The sequence below is a fragment of the Clavelina lepadiformis genome, chromosome 1, assembly GCF_947623445.1.
Source record: "Clavelina lepadiformis chromosome 1, kaClaLepa1.1, whole genome shotgun sequence".
NCBI lineage: Eukaryota > Metazoa > Chordata > Ascidiacea > Aplousobranchia > Clavelinidae > Clavelina > Clavelina lepadiformis.
The window spans coordinates 23461349-23474023 of record NC_135240.1 but is presented as its reverse complement, the minus strand read 5'-3'; the positions used below and the strand labels follow the sequence as shown (position 1 = coordinate 23474023).

The 12675-nt window shown below is 34.8% G+C and overlaps 1 protein-coding gene across 1 annotated transcript; it reads right to left on the bottom strand.

The window, feature by feature from the left end:
- Positions 1–2772: 2772 nt before the first annotated feature.
- On the bottom strand, positions 2773–12031 carry LOC143453097 (NEDD4 family-interacting protein 1-like). Its single transcript, XM_076954248.1, has 7 exons — positions 11854–12031; positions 11680–11764; positions 11159–11307; positions 6858–7055; positions 4229–4304; positions 3863–3969; positions 2773–3728 (listed from the first exon to the last, which is right to left on the bottom strand). Exons 1-6 carry the CDS (start codon positions 11926–11928, stop codon positions 3863–3865), a joined length of 690 nt encoding a protein of 229 aa, XP_076810363.1. The 5' UTR covers positions 11929–12031; the 3' UTR covers positions 2773–3728.
- Between the last annotated feature and the right edge of the window lie 644 nt (positions 12032–12675).

The window sequence follows — 12675 nt, the reverse complement described above, 5'->3', positions numbered from 1 at the left end:
GCGTAGTTAAATAAAACTTGGCATACTACCACAAAATGTACGTCAGCAAACAACCACATTGAAAAGTAAACCAACATAAAATGCTACATCACAATTGCATCACATTTCACAGGCTCCTAAACCGACAGTTAAGTTTTGTTTAATTCACGGCATCATACATACTTATGAAATCGCGAAATTAAACATGATAGTCACTAAAAACCGCATGATACAAATATTAGCTGCTAATTCATTGACAACAGTAGCAGGTATAAAATTACCCTTTCTTGTTTGTTCCTATCGAACAATTTCCCAGCATTAGGATAAGAATTTCACTCAAAATGACATCTTCTGGATTACAATAAGATATATATCTTTGTCTTTTGACTGTTTACTTTGCCATTATTATCAAAATGTCAAGTTTATGCAGTTTTATTCTTCCAAAATGGGGTAGGATAATTTCACCTTATGTACAAGCTTACTTACATGTTTTGAGCTACACTTTTCACCAAAGCCTATTGACTTCATCTACCTGGCAAGAGTTTGTATACTTAGAACAACTATTTTCATATATAATTATGTTATCATTTGTTAAATGAGCACAGAAAGTGAAGTTCTCAGCACAAAAAGCAATTGTCTAGTAAAATCATATAAATCAGGTTCTGCAAATGGAAGCTGCTAAAAATTGTATGTTAGCACTAAATAATACTGCATTGTATGATACATGTTGAAACTTTGTTTTGAAATATATCAAAATTTGTTCTTTTGGGAAAAAGTTTGGCTATGTCAACATGATATTTGTTGTTTTGGAAGGAAAAATACAATGCGTAACCAGAATAAAAAGCATTAAACAAAAATGAAAAACTGCATGCTTGTTGCAGATTTCAGCCCCACTGAACAGAAGCAAGCACCTTATACCCTGCTAAAGGACTTTACAATGGTAGCACAACTGGAAATCGAACCTGGATGGAAGTTTAGGTTTAATTTTAGTAGTAGTAGATAGTTTAGTTTTAATTACACAGTTTGCTTTATTCAATCTCAAATTCAAATTTAACTCAACTCAACTCAAATTTAAAATTGATTGCGCACGAAATTTCTGTCCAAGTTATTAAGCGTAATATAATGCACCTTAAGTACGGTACTGAAGCTCATGAATAGCAGTATTGAGTGCGCCAATGCCAAAGTCTGCAGTCTGGCGAGGCTGCCAGGTGCTGGTTTTCATGCTTTGGCAAGTTTCTGTCAGTCTGTCTGCTAAAAAATTTGCTATATAATTTATGTAGAAATCTATGTCCAAAACTGATTAAATGCATACAAAATGTAGTCAAGTGCACATATTTCTGCTCACTAAGGCACTTGAAGTGCGCTAGTGAATATACCGTAATTAGCGTATAATCGCACTTTCCGCAGACACAACAACGTCAGAGAGTAAAAAATACTGGATAGGCTTGTCCTCGTAATCTGGCATAGGGAAAACTAACAAGCACGTTTTTGTGAAGAACCCTTTTTATGGTAGGCGAAATAGGCATATGGAACTTGATGCAGAGCACAATACAATTAAGAACGACCCAGCCCATAATTAGATCACATATGTAAAACATACGGAAAAACATTCGCAAGCAATTACGCTGGCAACCACTGTAGCCTAAATCTTGAATTTTCTAATCTATAGTCGAACTATCTTCCGAGGCTAACCTACCCGGCTTATGCTCTACGAGTCTACGGGTTGAACGTAAATAAAAATAGCTGCTTTCACGGTTCATCGAATACGCCTTATGCGCAAAAAGCGACTGCGCATTGTTGCCAAATGGCGCCCACTGACAAGATTTGTCATCTTATTTACGCAGCCAAAGACGTTTCTGATAATGTTATTTTCGAGGCCATGTTATTATTGGTGTCGTCATAAAACAGAGATAATGGTACAAATAAACTTGATTATATTGATCAACTACATATCCTAATGCAGAACCTGGGAAAACGTAAAATGAAAAACAGTGCAAGAGGAAATGACAAAATCAAGGCCTTTTTCTAGTTACAGCATTAAGTTCCGGTATCGATTTTAGTTAAGGAATCTACAAATTAACCTGCAGTGAAATTACCATGAAATATTTTAAATCTCACATGACTTTACATTAAAAGTGTTGCCCGGCCAAGGTCAGGTAACCATCCCTGCTGATTGACGATGATCTTTTCTGTGCGTTCTCCCGACAAACAGTCCTCTACACAGAAAGCCGACTTGCTCGACAGCTGACAGAGCTTCCTTGACTTTAGTCAGAATATAGAGCGAAAGCGGCTCAAGTCTGATAGCACGAAGAACTCTTCTTGACTCCTTACATGAGGTTGCATCTCTTTTTCGGCAGCACTGTCGGTGAGATAGATCGACCACAATGTGAGAGAATAAAATTTTACGAAACTGATAACAAACTTGAAAAACAAATGAACGACTGAATGCATTAACAAAGGGTGAACGCGGAATATAAAGCCAAGTAATCAACAAATGAACGTACAGTGTTCGGTAAAACAAACATATTAAAATAAATTGTCGAAGGTGCTGGCAGGACATGGTGCCAACCGCTACAGTCACATATTTCTGGAAGTATTAAGCAGCATAAGAGGTCAACAGTTAATGCAAAAATAAGGTCTTCCTATTTGCTACTAATTTGATCTCCAGGGTTTTTCTGCAGTTCTTGTAGTCATTTTCAAGCTTTTTCTTTTTTTGCTACTTTAATTAAAAAACAACCTCGAATTCCTTGCAGTAACATTGATGCTAACTACATTGGATCCCACAACAACACACTGTTTTAAATTACATTTATTTCGAAGCAGGCAATAATGCTTGGGTATCCACCACAATAAAACAAAAGCAATCTATACATTTTATCGTGAATGCGTCACATGAAAACGAATGAAAGCATAATGTACAACGTACAATGACAGAACAAGCCAATGTTACAAAACGAGAAGTCAAACGATGAGATATGTGCACAGCAAGCATACCACTAACATGACTGAAGTGCAGACAAGACAACACTTATGTAAAAAGTATATTGGGGCAAGTGATATGAGAACCCATTGCACACACCAACAAAATTCAAAGTCAAATTCTGAAACAGGAATTCAGAGTAGCACTTTTAACATCATTAACTAAGAGACACATTCATATACATATAAGCTACAATTTACATTCTTACCTGCCAGTTTTCATACATTTCAAAACGCTTGTATCTATTATTTCGTTCAAAATAAAAAGGAATAATTACACAAACATATACATACCAAAGCAAAGACAAAATAAACAACTTTTAATGTTTATAATTTCAACCATAATGCCCTTCAATGGTATTTTCTTAATCATTTTAATAAACCTTGGAAGCGAATTCCATTCATTTCTCAGTAACAATATGCGTAACAGGCTATTGCAGTCAAGAAGCCATCCAGAGAGCAATATTTCAAAACATATACATCTAGCAAGCACGACTAAGCCCTATACACTATTTCATGAAATATATACCTACAAAATCCTAATTAGAAATTCGTTGGTCTGTGTTATTTTGAAGTTGCCACAAAATAAATAAGGGCTTGCTTTGCATTAGTGCATTACAATAATAAAATATATTTAACAACTTAAGATTCATAAACTATTCGCAAAACTTCATTAAGCAGTCCTCAAAAACGTATTTCAGTCATTAACTTGATTAAAATTCGAAAATAATGTCCATAAGCGATTGATGACTTTGGAATCCGATTTCAACCTGCAAATAACAATCAAAAGTGAATGATCCACATTGGTTGAGTAATTAATATGCACAAAAAATTTACCAACAACTGCCTCTAATTAAGCAACCAGTAAAATAAAAATGGATTACATGCAAAAGAAAATACAAACCTAATAAAGAATCATCACTCGGCCATTTTCTCGTTGTTCTTCAGTCATTTGCAATAATTTTCTTGCCTTTGCCCAGTTGACAACGCCTTTCATTGAGAGCAGAGTTGCTACAATAAAATTTTATGATCAGCAAACGCAACAACTGTTACTCCTGGCCATTTGTATGTAAGAGTTTGATATTAAAAGCTTGTACTACACGACATAACCTAAGCACCGTTATTATGTAAAAAACGACTATTTGTTACAACAATTTTGGAGTGTATAATAGTAGACAACATAACCATCTACAAGTCGCAATTAAAACTTAGTGAATAGTTCGCATTAACATTTATGTATGAATATATATTACAGTGATTATTCACTTACCAATAATAACAAAGAACCACCACATAAATAATCTTTCACCAGACATCTCGGTTAGGTGAGCTGGTCCACTTGCATACTGCCAAATAAAATTGTTACTTGTTACTTTGGTCACTTACTCACTTGTTAACTGAATTAGAAAAATGAGATCCAATAACCCAGACTTTCACAAAATGGATTCAAGAAAAATTTTTAGGAGTTCCATAAAAGATGGTTAGAAATTGTAATTTAGTACAGCAATGCCGTGTGATAACATAGCCAAATTATTAAAGAGCAATACTATCTCTTGGCGGAGGGAAGATTTTTATTGTGGGCAACTGCTCCCCCTTGCTTCTCCTTGACTATGTAATTGTCACGTAAGTTACGATAGTTGTACCCACTTTTTGTCAATATTCCAGCTACATTCACGCACTACGGGGCTGAAATCTCAGCCGCGCATATCGTATGTGCCATCGCAGTTTTGTACTTCTACTTAGTATTTTCTGACACTACTCAATTGGAACTTGAGGAAATACATCAAAAAAGTTTACCTACAAAGAAAAATATCTGGAGTAGACTAAGTCATATCCGTGCAGACTCATAAGAAAATTGGTCAACAGTGCATTACAAAAGTACGAAATTTATGTCCGCTGCGCAGTATGCAAAGAATACAGTCTGGCCTACCGGTTCTGTTTGAGTAAGCAAAAGTTACAGTAGGCCTACTGGTTAGTAGCCTAGCACTTAGCCATCACGGCAAAGTGAACAAACAGATACAGTAGTCTAAGGTATTTAGTTGGTCACAAGTGAAACTACTGCATAATCTTTATATGCTGTGTTTGTGTCAATCAGGCTTGGCTCTCTGTTTATACATAAACTTACTTTAATATACTGTATGGTACAAATATGATGAAATGATGGCTGAAATCAGGAAATGAAGAAATTAGCACTTTATTGCGCTTAGTTTTCTTCACTATACGAAACCTAAATAATGACAATTTAGGTGAAAAAACGTTTATGTTTATTCAACATTTTTGGCGCATTGGGGCGTTCCTTGTCAACTTAAATAACCCTGCAGGGTTCCGCGGAAAAAAAGTTTGGCAGCAATAACCCAATACATAAATTGATGACTCGTTGCATCATTAATTAACATTTTAGTGACAAACTATTAATGTAGCATTGTTGTATTTGCCACTAGCAAGGTACCCTAGGAAAACAATGATATGTATGCTAAAAGTTTCAAGAAATATACTAATGTATTTGTTTGAAGTATAGTATGTAACTCAAGTTTCCCAATAACAACTAAACTATTCAACGTTTAACGTGTTTAATATGAGAGTAAATAGACACAAGCGGTAGAGATAAAATTAAAAAAATCTCCTTTTAAATTTCACTTTTTGCGCTTAACATATTGTTTACATGTCATAGTGTCCTAGAAGTTCTGTATACAATGACCTAAAAGGTGTAGAGAATGTGCACAGGAAGTTTCTGTGAGAATGTTAAGGACAAATTCAATATATAACTTACTGGAATCTTAGTAATTTTTCAAAACAAAATCACTCCTTAAAAGTAGATGTACTTATCAGTTCAATTACTATTTGTAATTATGCATATGAAGTCCACATTGTGAGACATCCAGTGCTTTGTATACTGTGTGTGTATTGCATAACGTATATATTATAAAAAAGCTTTGCATGCAGAGGAGTTGTGGCCACGGTACAAGCAGGGCTTGAGTACCCCAGGAAATGTGGTTCAACTGTTTGAAATCTTTAGAAACTTTATAATTTTTTTGTTATGTAGGTGAGCACTACGTTAATTTGAGGTAGGAACAGGTTTATGGCGCACGTTATTTCCTGTGGAATCAAAAATCGAATAAACAAGATTTTTCACATGTCACCAGGTCTTGTTTTTCAAAAACCAACAAGCTTTATTGTAAAGAGATGCTTATTTTAGTTTACAGTGCGTTTTACATGCTATAACAAACTTTTGTATTGTCTTAATAGAAAATTTGCACTTGAAAAGTGAGTTGACGCATGCATTGTAGTTATTGTAATATGGTCTCAAAAACAATAATCCCATTAGGTTAATGAGACTTTGTTTCGGTACTTCCAATTTACTGGTTTGGATAGACATCATTATAAAACAACGGGAACTTTACATTAAGAGGAAACTAATCTTAAGCAAGTATGCAAATCAATTCCGTCATCATGGTTTAAATAAAATAGTTTTCATATTTTCAACTTAGGAAAAACTTAAGCTGTTGGTTAGTATTTACAGCAATTAGTTTAATAATAACTGACATGTACTCTATTATGTTTATTTATGATACACATTCATTTTCCTGAATATAAAATAGTTAAAGGTGTTCTTGCGTACTGCACATGAATCTTTTGCTTGCCTAACACACAGCCATAACCCGATTAACTTATATATTGAAAGCAACTTCATACCCTCAGGCCCTACAGTGATTTAACATAAATTTACCGACCTGAAAAGTTCAGTCATGTTAGCCCTTTAAGGAGCTTGGAAAATAGTTAAACTCCCCTTTTTGTGGATACCATAATTTATGTTTTATATGCAACAATATTGCTACTGAATTTATGCAATGTGCAGTGAATATATTGTGTTATGTACAAATTAAAACAAAAACACTTACCCTGAAGCAGACCAGCCATTGGACAATGGACAACCCAAAGCCTGAAATCGCACCGTAACGTCCAGCAAGATTCATGAGAATACAATAACCAATAAAAAAGCCTAACCAGTTGAAAAAGAAAGAGATAACAAATGCAAGAATGAACATACAGTCCGTTCCCACAGCTACTCCATCCACATAAATTTCATCTTGGTCCAACTGCAAAGCATTTTGAATAAATCAACATTTGAACGTCAACGACATATTGTGAAAGCAGTTTTACAGTGTTTATAGCAAAAAAACTCCCTAAACGTATTACAACTAATAATTCACAATTTATTTTTACGGTTGTGTAATGTGCTACTAGTTACGAATGTTCCCTGTCCTCCGTGACATGATTTACGACTGGAAAAACTAAAAGGCACCAAAACTTAATTCAATGAAGCCTAGTCTCATTGACTTACAATTAGAATGACATGATTATGTGCTTATTGTCATAATTAGCCTTTATTCCTACGGAATTCTCATGTAGATCTGATGATATTATAATGTTATTTGTGTTCTATTTCGTGTGTTTATCAACAAGCACTGTACTATATTTTGGCCATATTTAGTATAAATGATCCGGTTTTGATTACTTCCGAATTACGTCTTTCATACTACAGTGCTTAACGCGTGAGTTCTGAAATGGTAAGTCTGATAGGAGAGTCTGTAATTTGCAGTCTACCGAATGGAGCTATATTCTGTGCTCTGAAGATAACAGTAACCGTTTTGTCGACAATAAAAAAAATATTGACATTCAAGACTTCGACAGTTAAGCATTTGGCATTGATGTGAAAGCAACTCTGTTATGAGTTCTGTCATATGACAATAACGGCCCAAGATTTGTAATTGAATTGATTAATAGATCACTGAAATTTGTCCTTATAGACCAGCTAGAACCATATTTTGAGTTTACCACAGTTTCACAAACCAACCAAGATTTTAACGTGGGAACGGAAAGACAGAAGGTGTCACGTTCACTGCAAATGCTTCAACCTGATTTCCAACAAGTTGTGTACTACTCCTACCAAGATGGATTTTGACGAATTCTAGTTAAAACACTTGTTTTCCCATTCATTGAAGAACATATCTGCCCCTATGTTGTGCTACCAGGCAAGGACAATACGCTCCAGTTATTAAATGACGCAGGACAGATCTACCACCAAGTAGAACTTCTTTCACCCTCCATCACATCTTACACGTGGACGAATTGCTCTAGCTTTTTGTCGGACTGCGTTGACAAACTGTCACTATGTGATGCAACTCGTAATCGAAGTGCATCGATGCGACAACAAACTCTCCACTAACTCTGCTAAGCAAAATCAGGGAGGAATTTATTACGTTTCTGTTGACGTACTTCGCTTGCAGAATCTACACACCACATTTACGAGACACTATACTTCTCTCTATACACCAAGCGAGCGGGTGGACAGCAAAGCCGCAGACAAGCGTCGTCCGACAACAAAGCCACTTACAACTCTGTTAAAAACGTCGCTCGCCAAGCAATCTTCTCCATAACCTAACTAGATCATGTTCGCTATTAGCGACAACCATTTGGAAACGAGCAACACTCACTCCATCGAAAAACATTCGATTCCTTTTGTTACTCTTAAATACGTTCATGAGGATGTATATATCATTTTGTAATGTGTTACTTTTAACTGTAATACATAACCTAGTACAGGGGTTCTTAAACTTTTTGGCACACGCCCCCCTTGACGGTACCTAAAAATTTCGCGCCCCCCCTCATTGCAAAATAAAAAAGCATTAAACAAAAAACAATTTATTTTCAGTTAACTTTCATTGATGTGAAGGATGTAGTTGTTTTTTGGAAACCAAACGTTTAATTCGAGGCTTTGTAGAAGATAATGCACACCTTAGGTCGGCTTCACAGTCAAGTTTGTTCCTAGGTTTTGTCTTTATATTCATGAAGATGACGCTGCAAACGACTTGGTCTCAAAACGTCGTTGCTTAGCTTTTCTAAGCATATCACGCATTGCGGTACGGCTTTTCCGTTCACTGTGGTATCTATAAAGCCATACTTCAGATAATTTTGGTCATACTTTCTCTTTTTTCCACTCATTTTGTGTCAATACAATTAGTTTAATTACTAAAATACCTGGTTATTAAATCAATACTAAAATTAAATTTTACTTCATTTTACGGTTTTAATATTGGCTGACGTTGGTTTTACCCTATTTAAACCGGGTGCGCGACATTACTATTTTTATTATGTGTGGCCGACACTGCACACAAATTTTCATTCGTTAATGACTCGAAAATTATACGTCGTAAACTGATCGGATATTTACAGGTTAGTAGCAAAAACATCTGGCTTCCTGTATACATCATAATTGTAAAACTAAAGAAAATGCATTTAGTGTAAATTAAGTATTTCTACAAGTGATACATTTGTAAAAGTTTTTCTTGTTACGCCGCCCCCCGTTGTGAGAAAAAACAGGTCACTGCAAAAAGAGAACACAAGAGAACAGTTAGTCGAGCTAGTAGTGCATGAATGAGTAAACGAAAACAATACGCTTCAATGCGGAGAAACACCAAATATTATGACGTAACAATTGACGTATTTCAGAATCCAAATTTCAAAAATACAATTGCCATCGTGACACACTTTAAAATTTTAGTAAAAATGAACCTATAGTGAAAGTCAAGAAAGCATGTTTAGACATACCGGTAGCTCATATAATAAACAGTTTGTCATCTCTCGCGCCCCCCTTACGAATGTTACACGCCCCCCAAGGGGGGCGCGCCCCCCAGTTTAAGAACCACTGACCTAGTACCTTCACTTTCTCACTAAAAATTAGCTTTCTATTTACCCAAGCATGGTACTTTTATTGCGATGCCTAAAGTAATGTTACATGGGTTCTACTGCGAGCAAATCATAATCCAAGATGGTTAATTGTCAATGAACTTCAATGCACCTACACAATTTAGTTTGCATAATATTATATCTAATATGGTCTAGTTAGAATATTTTGTCCCAAATCCTGGGCACGTAGATCAATGGATGTTATATATATATATACATATTGGTTTTTCTTTGATGAAGTTTAAACACTTTCCTGTGTGTGTCATGAGTAGTAAGAAGGGGAGGCAGTCTTTCTAGGCTTTCAATAAAGGGTACTAGGGAAGAAGGTTAAGAAGCAAGAACCATCAGTACACCTAGTTGATAAATTGCAGCAAATTATGAATGTGGCAATGAAGTTAATACTGTAAATGCTAACCGGTAGTTACTTTGTGGTTCAAGGGTGTAGCAAAACCTCCAAATTACACTAACGTTCTGTGAAATATGGAATTGTAGTATCAGATAACATAATAATTATATACGTTCCAGAGTTCTACCAGTTCCAGAGCCATTTAGATTGAAAAGCACTTCTTTGGCACTGACATTCTTTGGGAACCTGCTACTGTAGTAACTAACGCTATCAGGATTACACACTCCTCTCATATTACACTTTCTCTAAAAGATGTTGGTGCAAACTTTCACACAAGCCTATTGTAAGATGTTTGTTTATATATCACAATACTATAGCAGTGATACAAATGTTAGTGAGCTTCATTTTGTAAAACATAGTTCTTGAAGCTCTTGATGTGTTTGTTTAGATTGTATAATACAGAATTATATTTGCCCGTATGAATTATCCATATAAGCATATAAAAGTCAGAGTTTAAAACTTGAAAGCACATTGTGTAGTTGTATTAATAAAATAAACATAACAGTACTCTTAACACAACAGGACAGGAAGTATTGCAAACATCAAGGTCACTTCATCACACATAATAAAATCACAAAAGCTACTATGCTTAAGAAATTGCAGTGAACCAAAACAAGTTGTTCGTAATGTATTTGCTGATTTTTCTTAGGCTCAAAGTCCAGCGACACCTTTTTTGATTTATTTTGCATAGTACAGTCCTATCAGTTATCTAGTGCAGACCATAAGCATGTTTTTCAGCCATACAGATTTTGTAGTGGCTAACAATATAGAGGAAGTAATCTAAATAAAATTTCTATTCTATCAGCGCACAAATAGGTATGATAGTCTATTTGCAGAAAGTACCATATATATTTTATTAAGTCTTCCAATTTCAAAGCCAAGATTTTCACAAGCTTGGCTAATATATTCTTATTTCCAAAGCAGAGTAAAAAGCTTTCTCGAACTAAATAAACTGTCCCAAAATATATGTAATCTTTCTTGAAAACAATGAAATTAATTATTATCAAATTTTTACTTAATTTAGTCACTTACGAAAGGAAAACTTACCGTGGATGGAAATATCATATTTATGAATTCATCACGTAATTCTGCCTCCTTTACTTGTTGAAAATCCTCGTAACTCGGGAGTGTTGTTGCTTGCTCATAAGAAGGAAGCTTTTCTGGAGGTACTTCAAATTTCTGATCCAACAAAGGGTCTAGAATTGTACGAAGTAAAAATGTTTTTACACATTCATCCAATAAGCATAGCACTAAGTCAAAATTAAAATAATTTGAATCATTGTTGTTCCAAATAAAGCACTTTGAATAGTTGATTTAATAGATTCTGAGGAAAACGTACATTCAAAAATACCTGGATAACATTGATACTGTCATGAAACTCATCTTGCATGTTTTTGCAAGACTGCAAACTTTGTCAGGAAGTTTTCATAAGTTTAGGATTTTTAACAGCAGCAACAATACAAACCATTTAGCACAGTTTATTCATCCTACTCTATATTGATTAATGATTACTTCGAACATGTTTCCCGTGTGCCAAAAATTGACATATTTCTGGAAGGATTTTTTACCTTGTTCATCATCGCCTACAAGTAATGTTGAACTTGAAGCAGCTGCTTCATACGCTGGTGGATTTTCATTCTCTCGTGCTTGGCTCTGTGTTAAAGATATAAAATGCGTTACTTTAAGAGCAATGTTGCAAACGATAATTGTAAAAAGAGAAAAAATACAGTTCTTTCACTGACCTGTGCCATATCCGATGATAACCCTGAATCGTCAGAGATAGCTATACTAGTTTGATTAACTGCAGCCATGTTCATGGCATTACAAGATTTTTCAGGCTCAGTTCATTCACAGCTTTGAAATTAACTTAACTGGCTTATGAGGAAACTAAAAAATATTTTAACATAGTGATGGCCAACCTTTAGCACATTGCATAATGCTGTTAATGGTACATTGCATTTTTTCCTGTAAACCTTGACATGACAAAATTAACTTGCTTTATAATTTTCAACAATTTCAATATTTGCCAAACAAAAAGCTTTAGCAAATTCTTGTTTTCGGACAGTGTTTGTTAAAATATACACAAAAACTAAATTTTAAAAACTTTTAAATCTTTGTTATTGGAAACACATGCATGAAGAGCACATGCTGCATTTGTTCCACATCCTTGTTTGTGAAGCTTTTATGCAAAACAATACATCCAGTCACAAATCATAAAAAGTCAAACAATTTCTTAAACAATACCATATTACCCTGCCAGAATGGCTTGGTAAAAGAATATACTTAAACCCAATAGAAACTTGTTAGAACAGAAGAAAAACGTTATGTCTGAAAAAAGACACCGAACTTGGACATCTTCAAAACAGAACTTGTACTAAAAGTATGGCACCAGAAGATCAAATTGGATAATTTTAGAAATCTGAGTGACTCTACGTCAAAACGTCTGCAAATGGTTCCAAAAAAGTAAGAGAAATATTAATGTTTGTTACAATAAAAATCCGTAGGTCAAACTAAATTTGTGATTTCAACGGGAAAATTAAACAGGTCCCAAGTCATTTTGCAGA

Excerpts from the sequence above, each read along its gene's own strand:
- LOC143453097 (XM_076954248.1), bottom strand. The coding sequence starts at position 11,928 with ATGAACATGGCTGCAGTTAATCAAACTAGTATAGCTATCTCTGACGAT. Across the intron at positions 11,765-11,853 it reads TATCATCGGATATGGCACAG|AGCCAAGCACGAGAGAATGA; the intron begins GTCAGTGAAAGA and ends TCTTTAACACAG. Across the intron at positions 3,970-4,228 it reads GTGGTTCTTTGTTATTATTG|CAACTCTGCTCTCAATGAAA; the intron begins GTAAGTGAATAA and ends ATTTTATTGTAG.